Source organism: Carassius carassius, chromosome 42 (genome assembly GCF_963082965.1).
Source record: "Carassius carassius chromosome 42, fCarCar2.1, whole genome shotgun sequence".
Classification (NCBI taxonomy): Eukaryota; Metazoa; Chordata; class Actinopteri; order Cypriniformes; family Cyprinidae; genus Carassius; species Carassius carassius.
Window position 1 is genome coordinate 26200714 of NC_081796.1, and position 24280 is coordinate 26224993.

Genomic DNA, 24280 nt, shown 5'->3' on the forward strand with positions numbered 1-24280 from the left:
AGATCGCGCACGGAGTCCGCTCGGGATTATCAGGAAGCGTCCCGGTTCACCTGTGATTTCTGTTCATTTCCACCAAAGCTCAAGGCGTGACGACATCAAGGAGCCGAACTGCACGGAACGAAATATTTATGATGTCTGCAAGCTATAGTTTTGCGCCGTTCTTTATTGCAACCCTACTCAGAGCAGTAATTAATTTTACTGATATTTGTGATTAGATTAGACGCTGAATGAACCCAGGAGCGATACGCGTCAAATGCATCGCATCTCTTTCCTATAGCTGGAAAAATGACTCTGTTATTGTCCTCGTGCATTATTGACAAACTATGTTCCTGTTTGAGCTGCATTGACACAATCAGTATTGCATAAAGCGCTATAGAAATAAACGGGACTTGACTTCTACGAATGAAAACTGAGGAGAGCACTTTAATTGGGCTAGCTATAATAAACTATGGTGGTATTGACTCGCGTTTGGAGAGGCGCGTCGCGTTCGTGAGCGTCGGCGGATGAAGTTCTCCGGTTGAAGGAGCGCGCAAGGATGCCGGTACGACGGGGGCACGTCGCGCCGCAAAACACCTTCCTCGACACGATCATCAGGAAATTCGAAAGTCAAAGTAAGTTCGTGTCTATTTAGAGTATTTTACGCACAGAATGCATTGTTTTATTTATTTAATTTGTTTATTTTGACTTATACCTTGCACCGCGTTCTTCAGGTGACCTGTCACTCACCTGAGTGCGTTATATAACTCAAAGGAAAGTCACTTTAAAAGGTCAGATCAGGTAGAAAATCAGCCTAAAGGTGAAAACTACATGTTACCACTCTTTACAGTGTGGTGTCCCTCTGCAAATACCTTGGAGAATACCATGGTTAGTTAATATATCGTTCAGTATTATATTATAAATCCAAATAACATTGTATCACCACTGTACGCTCTTCGTAAGACTTGCTTATGTGTAAACAGGTGTGTGTATATACTGTACATAATGTGAGGAATAATGGAACATTTTCACTATTTACATTGATTATCTCAAACATCTAGAATAGTGGAGTATCATATATCAATCTATAATTCTGAATTATTAATACTTCATAGGTGTTTACACACACAGTAGGTGATTGATGCTTTAATAAAAAACAATTATATCACAATACCCAGACTAATGGCCAGATGCCAATTTTGTATTACCCATTGATAGATTTACTCCTTTGATAAACGATATTCTATTGCTGTTTAATATTCAGTGAGGATTTGGTTGATCATGAAAACCCAAAGTGTTTGAAACGGTTCTGAATTGCTATAAATCAAGTCTGGTTTGCATCAGTAGTGAAGTGACAGAAATCAATGCTTTCATTTTCCATCTTAACACCACTACCCTTCCTCTTTCAAGATACAGCGTCTCTCCCTCTGTCGCTTTAAATAGTGTATTACCTTCCATCAAAACTCATCGCAAGCTTTCGAGAAGTGCTATTGTAGAGCAAGTGTATGTTGTTTCAGTATGTGCGGTCATCACACTGACCAGAAGCCTCTAGTGTTACTCCTTCAGTGTTTCTCTCCAGATGGCTTGGATCTGCTTTTCTAGCCTTGACGTCTCACACTAGACCGGTTCAAAAAGAACACTGTATGCTTCCCATTGTGAGGAAACACGATTTTGTTATCTGCCCCGAATATTAAAAACTCAGCGTTTGGGAGTGTTTTCTCTCCGGTGATCGGGAGATGAGATGAAGGTCCATTTGTGAATAAAAATGTCTCCAGACTGATAGATCTCAATTACTCAATTTCTTTGGATCGCAGCATGACGTCTAGTTTTTAAGGGATCTTTTGTGTACTTGAGTTTGTCAGGCAGGTGTGTTTAAGAGATCTGTAGATTGTGAACAGGTGTGTCAGTAATCAGGTCTGAGTGTGGATAGAGGAACTGAACTCAGGTGTGATAAACCACAGTTTAACAGGGGGGCAAACACTTCTTCACACAGGGCCGTGCAGTTTTGGATTTCGTTTTCCCTTAATAATAAAAACCTTCATTTAAAAACTGCATGTTGTGTTCACTTGTGTCATCTTTGTCTAATATCTCAATTTGTTTGATGATCTGAAACATTAAAGCGTGACACAGTACATGCAAAAATAATCAGAAATCTGGAAGGGGGCAAATCTATCTATCTATCTATCTATCTATCTATCTATCTATCTATCTATCTATCTATCTATCTATCTATCTATCTATCTATCTATCTATCTATCTTCTATCTATCTATCTATCTATCTATCTATCTATCTATCTATCTATCTATCTATCTATCTATCTTCTCTCTATCTATCTATCTATCTATCTATCTATCTATCTATCTATCTATCTATCTATCTATCTATCTATCTTCTATCTATCTATCTATCTATCTATCTATCTATCTATCTATCTATCTATCTATCTTCTATCTATCTATCTATCTCCTATCTTCTATCATCTATCTATCTATCTATCTATCTATCTATCTATCTATCTATCTATCTATCTATCTATCTATCTATCTATCTCCTATCTTCTATCTATCTATCTATCTATCTATCTATCTATCTATCTATCTATCTATCTTCTATCTATCTATCTATCTATCTATCTATCTATCTATCTATCTACTCTGTATTAGAGGAGAGTCTGAGATTACACTGAACATTGCTCAGCTTTAATGTGGGGTATTTATAGTTATATATCTATATGAAGTTGTGTCTCTGTCTTTGCTGTCACATCGCTGCTGAGTTGTCATGGTCTACTTCTGACAGTATTCTGGGATGCAGAGTGGTTGCTATGGTCTCTCTCTCTCTTTCTCTAAAGACACATGGTGTAAGGTTTAGATTACAGAGCAGGACGTGTCCCAGATGAGTCAAGAAGAGGAGTTTGGTTGTGTATAAGATTTTGATGATTGTTTCAGTTACTCAGCTTGCATGCATGCTGTTTTGCATATGTGTATGTACAGTATATACATGCACATATTGCTGTTGTTTCGGTGTGAAAACCTTGCATCTAACAGTCTCTTGTGCTATTTTAACCACTTTCCACAAGTTTGCATCTGCAATACATGCTGACAGGAGAAAGAGTGTAAAACCCTTAAACACGCTTTGCTTTCCTCCTTGTTAAAGCCACACAAAGAGGATTTGCTGTTTCCTCTGCCGTCGTCTTTCAGGTGCTGCTCGTCGCTACATGCATTGTTCTGTGTCCTCAGGAGACACGGCTTGTTCTTTCCTCACAGATAAAACACACTTTCATCTATTCAAATGTGCCTTTCTTTCTCTGTGTTTGTTAGCGACTCTGATGCACTGCATGCAAAAAACAACAACAACATTATAATCTGTCAGGAGTTGGAACGATTTGATATGCAGAATGAGCCAAAGAACAACATCTAGTTTGACAATCCTTTAGAATGGGCCGTTCCTTTAAAGCTTTAATTTTAGTGTTTATCAGCCGTCGACTCAGAGGTGGTGGAGATCAGTTTAAACCTCACTTATAGAGTCAGCTGACAACTCAAGAGATGGTTATGATAATGCATCAAGGGTGGGTTTTTCTAAGTTGCTTTAGTGCATTTTTCTAATCATCCTTAATATTTGCAAAAAAGTATATGCATTTTTTTAAACAATTCGTACATACAGCACCACACAATAGATTAACTGCAAAAGCCTGCAACTTACTCAAAATCTTTAGTTCATCTCAAAGCAAGTATTTGTCAATGAACATCGATGTGGAGTTTATAGAAGTAGTTTTGAGAATTTCATTCCTGACTTGAGAAATGTAACAAAGCGATATTAGAATTAGAAAATCTAATTATATAATAATATAACATCATTTGCCTGAATCTAGGTTAAGTTGCATGCTTTGAAATCTGCCATAACTGTAAAACATCTGATAGATCAAGTGAGTCTTTGAAGATTAGCAATACATTATTTAAATGTTTTTAGATTTTAAACAGCGTTTCAACTGAGATGACATTTCTATAAACCCAGTGAAAGCAGTGATCGCAGTGAAAGTAGCATCTCTGTGAGCAAACGTCACCTCTGTATTCCACACAGAAACTATCACCTTTAAAATCCTCTCTTCTGACCCGTGAAGTGCCTGTCATTTACTGAAGACTCCAGCGCTTGCTGCTGGCCTTTATCTGACGCCCTTTTGAGAGAGCTGACATCCATCATGTAAAAGCACTTAAAGGATGACTGCTGTTGACTCGACTCCCAGAGAAGAGAACAGAAGTTTCCTCTTCTCTCCGTTGGCTGAAGTTTCCCATCACTCTTCTGTCCAGGGAGGTTTATTCTCAGAGTCATTTGCTTATTTTCTAGTTGGTTTTCTTTTTTTATTTCCCTGTTCCTGTGCAATGCATGCACCACACTAAATGCATTTGTCAGGTTAACTGGTAGTTGCTTCAACATTTGTCCTAGCAGCTTTAAACATGTCTTATCTAATCTGAACTGAGCGTCTAAATCACCACAGAAAGCTCAGCAGATTTCTACAAAACTGGAACATTCACAAGTGTACTAAATAATCCATTGCCCTTTTGTATGCTCACTTATTAATGTTATTATTTATTTATTTTGACTAATTTGATGGTGCTTTCAGCTCCCAATATGAGAGTTTACATCTTTCCTCTCTATTGTTTTTGGGAGTAAACTGTGCAAATGTCTATAGATTCAGTTTAGTATCATTTATAGACCTAGACATAATAATGTTTCTAATTTATTTTCTTTTAAATATACACATATTTGCACATTTATTTAGTATATTTAATATTGTACTTAATTTACAAACTGTGCATATTAACTTAAACAAATAAATAATAATAACTTAATATGTACAGCATATAAATTAAATAAATATTAAACATACACCTACATGTAAATAAATTAAAAGCTAATACATATATTTATTTTCTTTCACATAATTTATATACTTTTCATACTAAATTATATATTTTTATATTATGTCATATTAATATGTACATTATGCAGAATATTAAATATATTTATATGAATGCATAATGTACTAATAGTTTTATATACAGTACACATTAACTTATAAATTTACATATTTTAGCATTTGTTAAATATTTTACATTACATTTTTACATCATGTTCCTGTAGGCGTGTTTACGTAATGTACCTATATTTGTTTTAACTTATATATATTGTTTAGTTAATATTTTAATAAACTTACATGATGTGCATGTTCCGTTTCCATCTTTTTTCTGATCATGTGATCCTCCATCAGGCTGATTATTATCATTTATCTCTATTAAACCAAGAGTGCAGTTAAACAAGTTAATATTGTATTCGTTTACTGGCTTCAATGCATTTAACAGGATCACAAAAGCTGCTCATCGCTTATAACGGAGGTTCTGTTTCCTTTTAGGAGAAAGTTAGATGGATGAGATCCGTTTGTTTTCCAGATGCAAATGGAGAGGAATTTGTTCACTTTACGTACAGTATTAGTCAGTAATGGCTCATTTTAGATGTCTATCTCGTCTCAGACTGTCCTGTATGTTCCTGCACACCTCGATCTGCTGGATGTTTAGAGTGGAACAGTTCACTGAATTTGTTTCCCATCCATTTACATTCACCAAGCCTCCAATTTGAACATTCGCCGAGGCTAATCAGGAATATTAATGGCAGTAAATGTTCTCATTTGAGGGAGACAGATGGACGGAGACAGTGTGTGTGTTTTGTCTCAGTGTGGAGCAGCTGCTAAAGTCGTCAGGAACAGATCCAGCTTCTGTTGGGATTGTTTTTACTGTTGAGGAAGGTTTATCTACTGCAGGACCAATACAGCGCTTCTCTACAGAGCAACACACGCATCTTTTATATGTTTACTCATTCAATTATTAGTGCTTAGCATGTATACTATATATATATATATATATATATGTGTGTGTGTGTGTTTAAATTAACATTAATTGAAATATTTAGTAAAAAATTCAACCATCAGTGATTTTAATGTTACATTACATTTTCAGCTGTAGTTGTATTTTATTTATTCACTTTATACATTAATTAATTTAATATATATCTTTTTTTTTAATATACAGACATAATTTAAATTAACATTAATTATATAATTAGAAAAAAATAAACCATCTGTGGTTTTAATGTTACATTACTATTTCAGCTCTAGGGAATATTTTATTTATGAACCGTATGTTTAATAAAATGTAAGATTATTTTATTTTTATTTTTTTTACAAACAATATTTTAATTAACATTGATTGAATGTTTAGTAAAAATGAAACCAAAAGTTATTCATATTTACTTTCTAATTTCAGCTGGGATATTTTTTTTTAAAAAGCTTAAAAGATTTTATTTAAACAAAATTTTAATTAACGTTAAATATTTAGTTCAAATGAAAACGATCTAGTATGAATTGTAAGTGTGCTTTTGTACCTTTTTTTTTTACAATTTTGTTTAATTCACAAATAAAATGTAAAATAGCATTGAATATTTAAATGAAACTAAAAGTGCTTAAAATTTACAATATCATTTTAGCTGTGGGTGTATTTTTATAAACTTTATCCTTTAAAAAAATCTAAAATGTTTAATATATAAATCACATTTTTTTAATTACATTTTTTAACTTTTGTTTAATTTAAAATGACATTTTTTATTTACAAACAGAATTTAAATTAACATTGATTTTGTAGGGTGTAGTTTATTTACTTTATTTTAATTAAATTATTTTTTATATAAATTGCAATTTTATATTTTAAAAACTTTATTCTTAAATTGTATTAATTTTACAAACATTTACATTAACATTTATTTAGGACAAATTAAACCAGTAGTGACTTATCACATTCTTTAATTGCTTTTTAATTGGTCTTCTTTAATGAGTTTCATGCTGAATTTCAGTTGATATTCTTTCAATTTCTAATTTGCATAATGAGTCATGGTCTTTTCTTACATCTGCATTAAACCAAAGACTAAAATCTATACTTTACTATATAATTCAATTCTGTTGCATGATGCCATTTCCTTGCAAATCTGCTTTCTCTGAAAACCAATTATTAGTCAAGATTCCTAATTGTCTCGCCCTCTTTGACTCTTAAAATGAATCAAACTCTATTAAACATGCTTTTAAGAGTTCTTAATGTAAACGACCTGTGTAATCATAACGCTGCTCTGTGACTTTAAGTTATTTATTTGACACACAGATGAATGGATTTGCCTCAGTGACAAATGAACAACAAAAGTCCATTACTGACGCTGAGTGAAGTCTGAAGAGAGCATCCAGGGCCGAGCGAATCTCCTTACAGACCTTGAACAAGATTTATCACCGATGCTTTTCTGAGGACACCCAAATATAGAATAGAAATTACAAATATGGGAGGTTTCTAGTTAAGGTGAGGCGCTTATAGATCTGATGCATTACTGACTGTAATTTCAACATGTAATACAAGCATCAGACAAGCTCTTATCACCCATTCAAAGTGTCTTTTTTGGGAGAAACATTTAATATCTGCATATTTAAAGATAACGTCATCATGATAAATGATCTTTGAAGAAACTAGCTTGACATGCAAGTAAACATTAAATATGCACTTTAAATGTTTACCATTCAAAAATGCATTATGGTTTTGTACATAACTATCTATATGTGTGTATTAATATTATAAAATCAATAGCAATAAAGGCAAGGTTTTAAAATATATATAATTAAAATAATCATTATTTATATTTATTTTCATCATATAATTATGTGCAAGATTCACTATATACTTATTTCACTGTATAAAAACATGAGAAACAAGTGGAAAACTATTAAAATAATATTTTTTCCCTTTGTTTCTGCAGTGTTCACCCTAGAATTATTTTACTATACACAAACAAGAGAAACAAGAGGAAAATAAAGTATTTAAAAAACATATACACACTTACATACTTACTTATTTTTTTATTTTTGCAAGCTTGTCCATATAATTATTTTACTTTATAATAAAAAAAGAGAAACAAGTCTGGAAATAAATATACCGTGCCCTGCTCTAATATTTGCATCCTTTGAACATAAGCTGTGAAAAACATTAGCATAATTTATCCTTTATAAATTTATAAAATCTTTGTCCTTTCAAGTAAATGAGTCAGTCAGTCTTGCCGAATGAAATGAAACTCCATGGGTTTAATTTGACACTGCTGACTTCACTTTCTCATAAGAAGCGTCTCTGTTTCCTGGTTTTGGCTCTCTGTTATCGTTTGCGTCCCGTGAGAGATGACTGAACTCTCCAGAACATTAGCAAAGTGAGACTCTGGTGTGGTTTTAGCAGAGGTCAGGTGTTCCCGTGTGAAGGTCAGTCCATGTGTCCATCCCGTACTCTACATCTGTCCCAGATATGGAGGGATGATGTGTCTTTTACAGTCCGGTCTCGTGGTTTACACATGCTTTTCTGTGATCTTCTCTACAATATTATATCTTGATTTGTGACCGGGATAATTAAAAAAATTACTTGTGACATTAGTCAAATTTAATTTAATTTAATTTAATTTAATTTAATTTAATTTAATTTAATTTAATTTAATTTAATTTAATTTAATTTAATTTAATTTAATTTAATTCTTTTTTTTTTTTTTAGAATATCCTTGTTTTTATATTATACTATATTATATCCGTCTATTTTTCAGCTTGTTTCAAATGTAATTTTGGAAAGGGGTATTTATTTTAATAAAAATATATATAAAAAAAGACAATGTAGGGAAAAAAATATGAAATTAATATGTATGTATACATGCATGTGTGTTTATGTGTGTGTGTTTATAAATATATATATATATACATAGGTATAATTATATATTTATTTATACGAATTAGACTTAACATTAATAACTGTCAAATTTTTCCTAATTTTCTTATAAATTTAATTGTATTTAAATAATTTATGTAAATATAATATATTTTTACATTTTTGTCAAATAAAATGTATTTTATGTACTTTTTCTTTATTTATTATTTTTCCCTTTTTCTAATTTTCTTATAAATTAAATTTTCTATAAATCATTTATATAAATAATATATATATATATATATATATATATATATATATTTTTTTTTTTTTTTTTTTTTTTTTTATGTGAAATTAAATGAAATGTTCAGTGTTATTTATTTATTTATTTATTTAAAATAGAAAAAATATAATTATTGGAATGATCTGCTAAATCAGACCATACTTCACAACTAACACACCAAATTGAAGAAAGCACATTTTATAAACTGCCACACGATTCCTAACATACTAAAGAGGTTGTTTTCTGTCTCTTATAGGTAGAAAGTTCATCATAGCCAATGCTCGGGTGGAGAACTGCGCCATCATCTTCTGTAACGATGGCTTCTGTCACATGTGTGGCTTCTCCAGAGCTGAGATCATGCAGAAGCCGTGCACCTGCAGCTTCCTGTACGGCCCACACACCAAGAGGCTGGCCATCGCACAGATGGCACAAGCGCTGCTGGGGTCAGAAGAGAGGAAGGTGGAGATCGTGCTCTACAGGAAGGACGGTAGGATTAATCCACAGCGTGCCGCCGTTTCATTACAACCTCTCTACAGCAATTGCTTCTTTAGTAGAGTGTTTCGGCCTCAGAAGAGGAGCGTTACGGGTTTAATGCAAAGCATGTGAAGGCAGGTGGCCTTGTGCTGATGTTTTGAGCACAACTGAGTGAACAAACGGCTGTTTTGCTTTGAAAAGGCTTCAATGGGAGTCTGAAGCAGTTTGTTTTGTTTGTGCAGTTATCTCCAACTGTTTCAGCTCCACAACTTTGGTTTATTAAAATGATGTACCAGAGATCGGTGGCTGGAGAGAAAGATGAAGGGAGGTTTGTGATGTCTATCATGCGTTAGCACTTGTTTAACAGTCTGCATCACAGCGGCCATCATAGTTTCCACTGTTTATTCATTCGTCCAAAACCCCCCTGATTCAGGACATTAGCATACCTTGTTATTTAATACACTTTAGCTCTTAATAATAACTCTCATGCAACGATCATTAACCTTTTTACTCAAAGCAATATTTGAATTTCCTTCCCTATATCTTATTTTATTATGGCTAAACCATTTGTTTTAAAACTTCTTTCATTAAGTGAAACTGCAATGTTGATTTACTATGTTACCTAACCATTATTATATAATGAGCGAACGAATGAATGAATGATAGATTTATTGAATTAATGTATTTGTATTGTATTTAATATTTCACAACCTTTTTGACCCGAAGGGCGCCATTGTATGACAATATTAGAATTTCCCTCTGTTTATCTTCTTTAATCACGATGAAAGAATTGCTTTTAAAACTATTCTTCATATTTTTATTAACAGAAATAATTATTTTATTTAACATTATTAGGCAATTAATTTACGGTATTTGTTTATTTACATTATTTATTAACATATGCTACTAAATTAACTAACCAGTATTTACAGTATATATATTTTTTATGTTTATTTTTACATTATTTATGTATTTACATTATTTATTTGTAGTATTTTTATTTATTTGTATTCTAGATATTTCAAGAATAGGATGTCCTTCAGTAAAAACAATAGTTTCTCCTGATTTTCTGACATACAGCCGTGCCTCACGTTTTGTTTCTCTCTTCTGTTAGCTACTGACTCGACGATGAAACCTGTCATCTATCTGAAACACATACATATGCATCCTTCCAAACACACACACACACAGAATCTAGAATCAGGCCTTAATGACGACACACACTTTGATTCACTTATGCATAATACAGATGGAAAAACCGCGCTGCTCCAGAAACAGGGATTCCGTGAGGATCAGTGAAGGGAGGAAGGAAACCTTCTTTTTTCTTCTTCTTCTTCTTCTCACAAGTGATAACTTTTTGAAGTTCTTTGTTGACAAAGTTAATTTTATTCGATCTCGTATTATCATAGTTGACATAAATACACCTATTTTTGACCCATGCTCAGTCTGCTTAACTGAATTTGAGCCTATATCTTCTTTTTTATGGATGTTTTCCATAAAATTAAGTTTCCTCATGCTCCATAGATGTAGTTACTCCTCGTCTTCTTATGGAAGTGCTGGGTGTCATTGAACCTTTTGTTTTAACAATTATAAATAGTAGCCTATCTAAAGGCACTGTTCCACCATCTCTGAAATATGCATTAGTGAATCTGCTTCAAAAAAAGGTCTGTTCAGATCCTTATGTTTAAGATAGTTGCCAGCCATTTCAAAATTACCATTTTTATTGAAAGTGATGTTAAAGGCTGTCTTCCATCAATTGACTGTAATTTTAAGTGAGAATAATAAGTTAGACAAGTTTCAGTCAGGTTTTAGGCAACATCACAGTTCAGAGTCAGCTTTGCTGAAGGTGCTGAATAACCTTTTGTTAGCTGTGTACCTCAGTGCTGCTTTTGACACAACTGACTATGCCATTTTACTTGAAAGGTTAAGCGAATGTGTAGGAATTCATGGTACTGCATTGAATTGGTTTAAATCCTATCTTTGTGATAGAACATTTTTGTTGGAGGTTGGGAGTTTTTCCTCCTCTTCTGTACCTTTAACTTGCGGTGTGCCTCAGGGTTCGATTTTGGGCCCGCTTTTGTTTTCAATTTATTTGCTCCCTTTAGGCAGGATTTTTTTAAAGTATAACATGAATTACCATTTTTATGCCAATGAAGCACAGGTGTACCTCCCTTTGAATCATGGGGAAAATTGTGATATACTTTCTTCATTAAATTGTCTAGCAGAGGTAAGATGCTGGTTGGCAGCCAACTTTTCTAAAACAAAAAAATTTGTTTTCAGACCTCCAGCATCTATTATACAAATAAATGCCAATTTGGGTCCTTTATCTGTGCATTCTCATACTCATGCAAAAAAATAAAATGGGTGTGATCTTTGATAATGATCTTAAATTTGACAAACAAATTAACTCTGCGGTAAAGAACAGCTTTTATCATCTCAGATCCATTTAGAAATTGAAAAATTTTTATCATCAAGGGATTGGAGACTGTGATCCATGCTTTTACTTCCTCCAGGCTGGACTACTGTAACTCCCTGTATCTTGGTGTAGCTAAGTCCTCTCTGTCTCAGCTTTAATTGGTACAAAATGCTGCCGCCAGGCTTCTTACTGGAGCTAGAAAGAGGGAACAGATCTCGCCTGTTCAGGCTCCTCTTCATTGGCTGCCAGTTGAATACCGTGTTAGAGTTAAGGTTTTGTATGTGTATAAGGGGCTGAATGGCCAGGCTCCAAACTACATTTCTAATCTTACTGTCCACCGGAAATATTCTAGGCTCTTAAGGTCTTCTAACAGTTTGTTGCTGACTGTCCCACGGGCAGGTTTGAAGTTAAAAGGAGATTGTGCTTTCTCTGTTGCGGCTCCAATCTGCCGGTACACATTAGGCTTTCATCTAATGTTGAGTGTTTTAAATCTTCGCTGAAAACATATCTTTTCTCTCTGGCTTTTGCATCAATGTCATTTTATTAAACAGGGTGTTCTCTTGATAGTCTATCTTGTTTTACTGTTCTTTTTTTTCTTCATCTTACGTTTTTAGATTGTACAGCACTTTGGTCAGCAGCTGCTGTTTTAAATGTGCTTTAGAAATAAAATGCCTTGCCTTGCCTTCTTCTTCCCTTTCCTGGTTTTGTGCAGCCATTTATCTGGTGTGCTGCGTGTTGGCATCAGCCTTCATCTTGATGGATTGCCCTTTCCTGCTCTCTATTGTCCGTCGCTGATCTGACCGGCACTTAATCAATCACTCTTGAGTTTTACACCCAAATCTGGTGCATTACACATGAAAACAAGACAAAGATGGTGAAAGTGAGGGAAGCTAGCGTGTGAGAAGAGACAGGTTAAGAAGGGCACAACCTAATATTTCCCATGGCACACTGCCTTCTCAATCTGCTTCATACACTGCTGATGTAGGGCCCTATGAAATGTTTTATTTTTCCCCAAAGTTTGTTTTCATTTTATTTTTTTAATTTAATTTCCGGGCTCTATTAAGTTTCAGTCATCACTAAGCAAGTTGCTGTTTTAATGGTTAAATTAATGTTAGTGTAATATATATATATATATATATACACAAACAAAAATGTACAAATTTACAATTTTTTAATAAAATGTAACAACAATTTATCAAAATTCATAATTTTTTTTTACAGAAATTACATTTATATGGCCCTGTGAAATCTGTTGTAGTTTTTCCCAAATTTTATTTTATTTTTTTCAAAATTCTGTTTTGTAATTTTGTTCCGTGTTAAATTTAAGTTATGTACTGAATTGAACTTTAAACTTTCATGACAATTTAACAACAGTTTAATAGTTAAAAAAAGAGCTCTAAATTTACATTTGTCCCACATTAAATTTTATTTTTCCCAAAAACTGTATTTTCAGTTTAAACCTTTTTGGATTACATTTTAAAAGTGTAATTGAATTAACATGTCTATTCAGTAGAATTAATAAAAAATAAAACATGTTTTATTATTTAATACAAATGTATTATTAAAAAAGGTGGTAATCAAATGTAGGCATAAAAAGTCGTAATTATTTTAAACAACTTATGTTAAACTTTTTAACAATTTAAATAATCTTTCACAATATAATTAAATAAAGTGGCAAATATTGCAGCATAACAGAACAATTATTTGATATTCCTTAAAAAATAATGTTTTAATAAATTGTATTATTTATTATTTTTACTTTGAGAAGTAAATTCTACCACACAATCAAAATATATTTCTGTCCTGATTTCATCAAGTTTATAATGAAGATCTTTGAGTTTCTGTGTATTTGAGGATAGTTTTTGCTCTGGAGATGAAGTCCACGTGTTCATGTTCTCATATAATGATGCAAGATGCTAAAAACATGTTCACAGAACATAGAAACACAGATGCCGCTCATTCACACAACATGCAAACTTCACATTTTAATAGCAGTGTTTTGTGTTAGATTCACATCCACTAGTTCATATCCATATTTTCTGCATTGCAGAAATCACAGACATTATGAGACATTACCAGCTGCTCTTGGTGTTGAACGAGTTAGAGAGGCATTGCTCACATCCAAACACACTCGTAGTGACCCTTTGAGCAGAAACCTGACCTTCATTTCCCCTACAGCAGCTTTGTGATACCAGTTTCCTAAAATAGGCGGTTTCATTTGCTTGAGTAGTGTTTTGTGGATTATCATCTGCACGGGCTGCACCTGTGAGGGATCTTCTCATGTTCACAGCATGATTCTTGGCAGGAACCTCCTTCATTTAGAGCCAAGCAATATTTGATTAGCATGCTGCAGGCTCTCTCTGTACATCAGTAGTTTTCATTTATCGATCATAATTGCAGTTATTATTGATCATATATGTGTGTTAATGTGATAGATTACAGTTTAATAGATGTTTATGGCTCTGTTGTGAATGATTCATTAGTGCATGGTTAAAAAGATGTTAACATATACCGTATTTTTCGGACTATAAGTCGCACCTGAGTATAAGTCACATCAGTCCAAAAATACGTCATGATGAGGAAAAAAACATATATAAGTCGCACTGGACTATAAGTCGCATTTATTTAGAACCAAGAGAAAACATTACCGTCTCTGGCCGCGAGAGGGCGCTCTATGTTTTCAGTGTAGACTACAGGAGAACTGAGCAGCATAGAGCGCCCTCTCGCGGCTGGAGACGGTAATGTTTTCTCTTGGTTCATTTCTCTCGGTTCATATCAAATTAATTTTGATAAATAAGTCGCACCTGACTATAAGTCGCAGGACCAGACAAACTATGAAAAAAAGTGCGACTTATAGTCCGGAAAATACTATATTTATATAGGTTTTAATATGTTATTTAATATATATATATATATAAAAGAAAGTTTTAAGAGAGTTTTTTAATCAAAAAAATATTTTAATTAATTATTTTAAAGTTATATATATTAAAGATTTTCTAATAATAGTTATAATCAATATAATCTATTATTTTCTTTACTTTTATTATTATTATTATTATTATTGTTGTTGTTGTTATAAAAAACTTTAAAAAATAACTTTAAAGACACTATATTTATTGCTGGTAAACTTTCACATGTAATGCGTAATTTTTTTTTTTTTTCAGGTTATGGAAGTTTCATATTCATATACACAATTGTGTTATTTATATAATAATAATAAGAAGAAGAAGAAGAAGAAGAAGAATATGTTTATTATACATATAATTTTATTAATAATATTATACACATTTATTAGATATTATGTTATACATAATTCAGTAACAAATATTTATTTTATATTTATTATTATTTATTTATAATTTATTAAATATTTATTATACTCAAATAATATTTGATCATTTTTGATCATTAATTTAATAATTATTATACTCAAGTCATATTTGATAAGCCGTCTTTGTGCCCAGTACCTCATCTTTCTCTGTTCAGTATAGTGAGTTTGACACAGTTGTAGTTATTGATCATATTTTGCCGTCAGCATCGACCTGACTGAGATAAACCACCAACCAAACGTGAACAGACTCTTCTTGTGAAGCTTATTCACAGGCTATTGTGAGTCTTGAAGGGCTTACAAAAGTGTTTTCTGTGCAATATTGAAAGAACAAGCTGAAGGAAGTGCTGACATGTGGTCCTGAGCGTCCGCTTTGACAACAGACCTGACCCGTGTCATCCATGCCAATGAGTCTCGGCTTCTCACGGCTTCATCCTGACATTTACCATTCCCAGAAATCCACGCATGAGCCATTTGACTTTCATCTCACGCTTCTTCTACAAGATTCATTTTTTCTCTCATTTGTAGGGGAGTGTTGATATGATCCAGAACCACAAGTTTTAATTCAGAACATGGGAAATGAGACGAGACTTCAAAATAAAAGTTTCTTAATGACATCTTCTGAGTCTGATGGAATACATTTGATTAAGTTCTGTTTTATTTATTTATATATTTTTTCTCAACTTCTGTTTTCCATTTACATTTTGGGGAGTGTAATAATCGGATGTCAAGTCAATTTAATTCATAAAACTTTACCAATTTATTGTTCTATTAAATGTATAAATATATTAACTTTGCCTTATGAAATGTATTTTATTTTTCTGGATTCTTTTTTTTATGATTCAATACTTTCAGAAATGGCGATAGTCAAATTAAGGCATAACGTTTTATTTAATTTAAGTCTTTTAAAAGATAATTAGTGTTGCAAAGGGACAGAATATTTTTGGTAAATTTGAATATTTTTTCGGAACTTTTCAGAATTTTTTAAAACTTTCAGTATTCTTTGTGGACATTTTCAGAAACCTACCAGAGATTTACTGTTTAAATGAAAACATGAAAAAAATTTGATAATGTGTCTTAAAAAATTTTTTATTTTTTTTTATTATGGCTTCGAAAAGTACTGTATAATAGTAATATATTTCTGTTACTGCAAATTTCTATGTAGTATTTTTATATGCCTAATTATTGCGATAATTATAATTTCTTCAAGTTAACCCACATTTTTACTTGCACTCTAACTTGAATCTTAGAGTCCTAAATCTTGTTAAACCTTTGTCTGGATCCAGTTAGTGTGGTGTGTCATGAGCTCAGTCTCCGTCAGAAGAGTCTTTGAATTGAATCGTGATTTGTTGTTTACATTCAAAATTGCATTTGGCCTTCTTTTTGAATTTATTTGCATGATGACATGACCAATTTTTTTTCTCAATCTCAATATATTCACTGTATGTATTTCTGAAATATTATTTATTTATTTATATTAAAGATTCATTTAAAATGAACAGATCTTTCAAGAAGGATCCATCACTAGCACGAATGCAGCAATTACACTTGCTCTGAAGACAGGATCTTAAATTAAAATGCCTTAAGCTAAACTCCCTTGTAACGACTTGGAATAAGAAGTGTTTCTAAACCTGTTGTCCAACAAAAGAGAACATTATAACATGTTTTTACTCCACAACATCAGCCAAATGCTTCTTTTTGTGATCTTATGTTGTTTTTTTATCACAGAATGAGGCATAAAATATATTCTACACTGTAATAAAGTCGATTAGCAATGGATTATAAATATACTTATTATGAAAATATCCAAGATTGCTTGAAGAACACCGATAAATCATATATTGTCACAGTCCAGAGTTTATTGTCTTCATGTTTCATCATTCAAAATGTTTCTTTCTTGTTTTCATTCAGTCACAGTGATAGCTGGATGTTTTGTCCATATAAGGGATTTCCTGGAGCGCCATCAGTTCTATTATTTCTATGATGCATGTGTTGAGTTTCTGCGCGAGAGCGCCCTCTGGCTTCCAGTATGAATGAAACAGACATTACATGTGTTTATAGCGCTATATGATAATCTGTGTTTTCGAAGTTTTTTGATGTTGTTAATTTGTTTTAAAAATCTAATTTTAAATTAGCAAAAAATCCTAGCCATCAGAACCGAACCAAGCCAAATTTCCATATTGTTCTCGCTCTGATTTGGCTCAGAGCGTCAAATTTATCGCTCTGCTTTAATGAATGAAACGCAGGCATTTGTTGCCGTATGCAAATCCCTCTCCTGCAGCTCATTTGAATATGGAAATAACCTCAGAGAGCTCAATCAGTCTGGAGGCCAGTGCTGCGGTGAAGTATCAGGTGTGATGTTTAGACGCAACACAATCGTACTCCCACAATCCCACCAACAACCTTTTCTGACTGCCATTGTCACTCTCAGCTGATGCAAGGCAACTCAGTGTCTCTCTCCCAAATCAGTCCCATCAATCATAAAAGTGTTCTGGAAAACTCACCAATAGTGAAACTTTTGACAAGTCCCGCCTACTCAGACAGGAAGTGGCCATTTGACAGACATGTAAAGTGACCAACCACATTTCACTTTTGTATGTGATGTGTACATCAGATCAGTGGATGTGTCTAAGCTTGATTTGAGTTTCCACACAGCTCAGTATTTTCCCATACGAAATTCAAATGTCACATTTTTTACAAGAAAAGCAAAGTTTGAACACTAGTTTGAGAAAGTTTTTTTTAATTTATTTTATTTTATTTTAAAAAGAACGCTCAAACCCATTATTGGGCCCTTTGAAATCCATTCATTTATTTATTTAATTTTTTCTTCTTCTTGTTTCCCTGTTTAAACTTTTAGCATTACATTTTTCTTTTTTTTTGTATTTAGTAATAAAAAAAAAACATGCATAATTAACTGAAATCAATGAAAAACGAAATTACAACAGTTTTGGACACTAAGTGGATATCCGAGAGACAGATACTTTTTTTTTTTTTGTAAAGTTTAAATGAGCCCAGCTGGAGAGGGCTTGTACAGCACAAGAGGTGTGTAATCGAGTGACTGCACTTGCACACTAGCGAGGGTCTCACAGCACAGTGGCATGGGTTCACACTCCTAATGGATCCCTCACAACACCATCACGACATCAACGGATGGAAAAACACAAAAAGAGAGAGAACATCAAAAAGCATAGAGAGCAGGAACATTACCAGCAAGTGCACTTGGTTTTCTCTGCTAATGGTGCATTAAGAGAAGTGACCATCACAATGAGAGAGACAGATGAAGAGAACAGAGGAGAGAGTGAAGAAAAACATCGGACGTTATTGTTTTGTGACAAAAATACATTAGTGGCTGCCAGTCATTTTTCACAGTTATTCACAAATACGTCCCTGTCCATTTATGCATGACAAATTCAGCAAAGTGAAGTTATTCGGGATGTAAATGCGTCAGTGACTATAGGCTGAGTGCTAGTTCACAATGCAGTTTACAGGAGATTGTCACGTCTTCGTGTCTCAGTGTTTTCGTTCTCATTCGAGGCTCATCTGGATGAACACAGCACTTCAATCACTCTTTAAAATGTCTTTCGTTGCATTCGAAATATCAAATCAAGTTTCAAGTCGTGCTCAAGTGCTTCACTGACGTTCATTTTTCTTCACCCTTTCTGAAGTCTCAATGTTTTAGTAATTTATACAGGATGTATGAATAAATATATTCATATCTCATATTCATATTTAATAATCGCCACCATAGTGATGCTCCTTTTCATACACTGAACGCATATTCTGACTAGGGTCTTTTGAAAATATGTACATTTCATTATTTACTTCTTGTTATTTTGATTATTTACTTATTGAGTATTCTGATGACACATTTAGTATGTTTCCCAGAAAATACTTGCAGACTTGCATTTTTTATAAGCAACAAAACTACGTTTCCCATCATTCCCTGGGGCAGTTTTATTAAGTTGTATTAAAAGCATGGATAAAGCATCCGTCATGCCTAATGCATTGTGTTTTCTCTTTATTTTGCTGAAGTAGTGTTAAAAACTTCCTTTTTGTGGCCATCGAGTGAAAAAGAGAAAGACAAAAGAGAATTGTTTTCTAAACCTTTAAGAAGAAACGTCCCTTTATTTGGCAGCATGAGTCCATCAGATGTGAAAAACTCATGTAGAATAAGCCAGATACTGATAATCTCGAACCCCACTGTGTCTTAAAACTGACGGACTTCGTGCTACTTGCTCTTGTCCTTATCGTGTTCAACACAAGCCTGTGATGACCCTGATGACCTCACATCGCTCCAGTTGTGTCTGTTTCGGGATTCAGGCCAGCTTCTGTCTCACATGACCCGATGGTTATCACTTTCCATGTTCGAGTATCTGCCAGGCTTCTCGTCTATTCACAGCTGCACTCGTCTGAGAAAAGCAATCCTGTTTTGTGAGGCTGTGAAGTGTTTTTTGGAAGGTGTTTTCTCCTCGTCTCTGTCCTGGCGCGGGTTCAGAGAGCAACAGTGACTAATGAAAGCTAGAGTTCTCACCGATGCCCGGTTTCACTGCAGATTATATCTGCTCTCGGCCTGTTCCTTTCTCTCTCTCTGTGTCCCTGCGGATGAGAGAGTTATCAAGAGATGGATGGAAGACAGCGAGAGAGAAAGTGAGGAGACAGAGAGAGTCGTTCTGTTGCAAAACCTAGTGCACTGCCTATCTAGACGGCATTGTAAAGGCCACTTTGTAGGTGCTCCTTCTTTTGCCAAATCTTAATGCAGCGCTGCATGTTTCCTCCTCCTTGGATGCACTGCAACAAGTGAGAACATGCGAGAGTAATTCATTAATAAATACCAAAAATTATTAATAAAAATAGTTTCGTCTGAAGTAGTCTACTTAAAAATGGACTTATTTTTATTTTAGTATTTATGTGAGCACTTTGTTTTTGTGCTTATTATTAGTGTCTTGCCAAGTTTTCTTCAAACCAAGAATAATAACTCTTACTATATATTTAGCTTTTTTTAAATATTATTTGAATTTCTTACATTTTAGTTTCAGACAAAATTATGGAAATTGTACGTGTAATTTTAGTGCTTCGACTTCAAACGTATTTATTTTGTTGCTAATGCAACATTTATTTTTTAAGTTTTAATTTGTCATCAAATATTTTTATTTGATTTCTTGTTCATTTCAGTTACTGAAAGTGATTTTTAATAGTTTTAATAACAGCACTGGCCTATAAACAACACAAAAAACAATATGGTCGGAATCACTTTTATTATATATATAAAAAATGATAAAAACTAATTGTCTGTTGATGTGAATGCTATTGTAGTTATTGTTGTGATTATCATTAAAATATAATACATTAATTTACATGAAACAGAAACACATTTGGGCTGAAAACCCCGACATATATTTCATGCATGTTGCAGATGCTTAAAAAAATAAACATTAAATTATCAAATATTTTATAAAAAAATGAAAAATATATTTAAATTCGAAATAAATCCTATAAATACAAATACAAATTTTATAGTATAGATTTAAATAGCATTTGGCACATAAATGCAATTAATACTTTTATTAGAAAAAATATCAATATATTTTATTATTAAACCTAAATAAATAATATTCTGTGAATATAAATCTAGCATTTACAAATGTACATATATATATATATATATATATATATCTCCGTGAAATAGATTGCATAAGTGACACAACTAGAAAATTTGCTTACTTCATAATTTATTGGTTCTCATTGTTTAAATGTGCTTGATTTTAAAGAGTGTCAATATCCATAGCACAAGCAGAATATGAATTTCAAAGCATTACTTTAAGTCCGCCTGGTTGATGCACTGATGTCTCGCTGGGAAACGGGCGGATGTTCGGCTGAACCTTAGTTTTTTTTTGCTTTCCTCCATTAACAGCTTTCCATTAACAGTATTTACTGGACGCTGAGGTTTCCATCTAATCACCACGGGTCTGTTTCCCTCTGCGACTCGCACTGAGGAGATGCATTAACTGTGCTGAGCGGCTGCTTGTATGCCACAGATGCGGAGAATAACAAAGAGAGGGTATGAAACTAGATTTGTTCATATTTTTCAGGATTCACAGATGAACAGAAAGTCCAAAAGAACAGCGTTTATTTGAAACAGAAATCTTTTGTAACATTATAAATGTCTTTACTGTCACTTGAATGACTTGTTTGTTTCTATGATGTGTTTGCTAGAGCTTTGCTCTCTGGCTCAAGTTAAAAGACTCTTTTATCCTCCAGCAGGTGAAGGTTGTGGTGGTTCGTTAACTCACTAACTCCACTAATGGAGCTCAAAGAGCCAGAGACGACTGGATGGATTGAACTAGAAAACAAGAGGAGTAAATTAAGGAAGTAATATAGAAAGAGAAAACGTTTGGGGCTTTAAGAGGATGTGGTTTAGCACAAATGAAAGTGCTGCCTGATGGCATTAGTGTGAAGATCAGTGCTTCTTTGTGCTCCATCCCAATCCGGTCATTCAGAGAGTCACAGATTGTGTAGCTCCATGAGAACACGTCTCGCATGCTTTGAAATGTGAGGTGCGTGTTCACAGGCTGTTCGTGGTCCTTTAACAGACAGTATCTGGCCTCTGTGAGCACTGAGTCGTCAGTATTGATGATATCCACCCAGCCAAGTCTGCTCAGTTTTGCATGAACTCTGTTTACTTTTTAGTCAACATGAAATCAAACTTGACTCCTCGGTGCATGCTCCTGGTTTTGTTATGCATGATCCAGGAGTCCACGTTACTCCATATATGACCATATCGGTGCGGAAAATAATGCTTCAATATTTTAGTTATTGACTCTAAATTGTTATTTGTATATGACTCTTATTCAGAGCAGCTGTAATATGCTGATACATTATTATGTTTTTCCTCCTTCTTCTTATTTTAATAACAATATTTATAACAGGAAACACAATAATACTAATAGAAGTAGTAGTAATAATAATAAAAAAGAATATTAAACAAACATTTAATTTTATTATAGTCAATAAAAATAATAATAGTGGAAAAAATAATATTGTTTTTATTGTTGTGAATATTATTATTATTATAATTATTATTAGTAGTAGTAATTGTGGTAAAAAATAATACAGACAGTTATTGCAACGATAATAGTAATGATGATGATACTAATGATAATAGTGGGAAACAATTGTGATTATTATTACGCACTGTTGTAATATAATTAATTATTATTATTATTATTATTATTATTATATTGAAAATAAATATACATTTGAATACTATCACTTCTAATAATCAAATAATAATATAAATAATAATAAAAAATAATAATTAATATGATTAAATAAACATTTCCAAATATTATGAATAATAATGCATATATATATATATATATATATATATTGTATTATTATTATTTCATCTGAAAAAAAATATTTTTATATGAAAGAAAAAGGCTGAAAATTTATCTTTTACTCAACCTCATGTAATTCCAAACCTGTTTGACTTCTTATGACTTACTTATGGGGAGAACAAATGCAAATGTTTATCCCAATGCTCTTTGTTCATTTTTTCTGAAAGCTCCGGCTGTCAAGAAGGTATTATTTCATTTTTTATCAAATGTGTTTATATCTTGCCTTTCTATTCATGTTAAATTAATGTACTTCCATCTGTATTGACTGTTGAAACCTCAAAGCCATTTTGGGCTTTTACGAAATGCGTCTGAACCACTGGCTGGAATTATTCATGTTCAATTATTCATGTTAGTGACCCCAGCAGTCATCCGTAGACCCTCGGTCCCACAGAGACCCACCGATCAAACAGGTGTGGAGCGGCGTCCACCGACACTCCTCAATTATTTATCCAGCCTTTCACTTCTCTGGTATGTGCTGCTCATTACAATGTGCTGAACGTTTGATCGAAATGGCTCGGTTTCACCTCCCATCACGGGACACTAGTCCCCTGTGACATGCGCTTATTCTCGATCAATACATGATGTGAGAGTGTAACCAACTCAGGCGCTGCTTCCATTAAAAATGATCAAATTCCACACAGGAAAGGTCAAATGTCACTGTCTAGAGGAGGTCATACATGTTTTATATTTCAAGGCTAGTTCAGGATCATAAAAACTTGATCTAAGTTGCAGGGTCTTACAACTAAAAAGGACTTCAATCAGACCAGAAAGTCTTAAATTCACAAAGTCATTGCATTAATTAAATGTCGCATGCACTGCAAAATGAATATCTGAACTTCCTTTAATCAAGAAACGTTTACTGGCGATAAAAAAAGCCCATTTGCAGATAAATAAATATCATCCTCAGCATTTTGTTTTGTTTTCCAATACAGAATATATTTAAATCAAGATATTTATACTTGAGATGCAAATTGAACAGATGATGCAATTTTGAACATAATTAAATGAGTTTATGCTTGAAACAAGAACAATCAGTCACTGAACTGAAGTTTTCTGAGACCCGATTTGCAGATTTGTAAACTTATTGATTTTTTATCAATTTCTCATAAAACAAGACTTCTTAGTTTAAATCATTTTGCTTCTCGACTAAATGCATCTTGATTTAAGAACCTTTAGACATTTTTACTAAAAAACAGGACTAAAAACTTTTTTGCACTGTTTTCAGAAGGACCTTACAAGTTTTGTTTTTGTAAAAACGTTGAAGTCTTGCTAATGCAAGGCATTTCAGTTTAGAGACCATATTGTGTTTCATTCAGTTTATTACTTTCATTTTCTTTACTTGGTCTTAAAATGGTTTTAAAACGTCTAGAATTTACCTTCATAAAACGTTGATTGTAATGATTGTAATGAGAACCATAAGTCAGTTTAGGCACCCATCATATTTCGAGGTAAAGTGAGTCAACAAATGGAATTATAAAAATAAAGACTGTTATCGAACAGGTTTCTTAAACACTCCCTCCATGTGCTTTTGAACTATTGGCTCAATCAATGGTGTGAGTTTGAGGCAGGGCTTTTTATTTCGCCTGACCAATTGCAGAAGGGGAACGTTTTTTGAAAACAGACCTGATTTTGGAAATCCGCTTTA

At 33.1% G+C, this 24280-nt stretch overlaps 1 protein-coding gene across 1 annotated transcript in view; it reads left to right on the forward strand.

Annotated features, from left to right (window-relative positions):
* Positions 1-245: 245 nt before the first annotated feature.
* LOC132124445 (potassium voltage-gated channel subfamily H member 2-like) overlaps positions 246-24280 on the forward strand; it is a 123957-nt gene continuing 99922 nt past the window's right edge. The window contains exons 1-2 of the mRNA XM_059535445.1: positions 246-611; positions 9277-9507. Coding sequence (XP_059391428.1) covers positions 536-611; positions 9277-9507 — 307 coding nt within the window. The 5' untranslated portion in view covers positions 246-535. The remainder of the gene's footprint in view (positions 612-9276; positions 9508-24280) is intronic.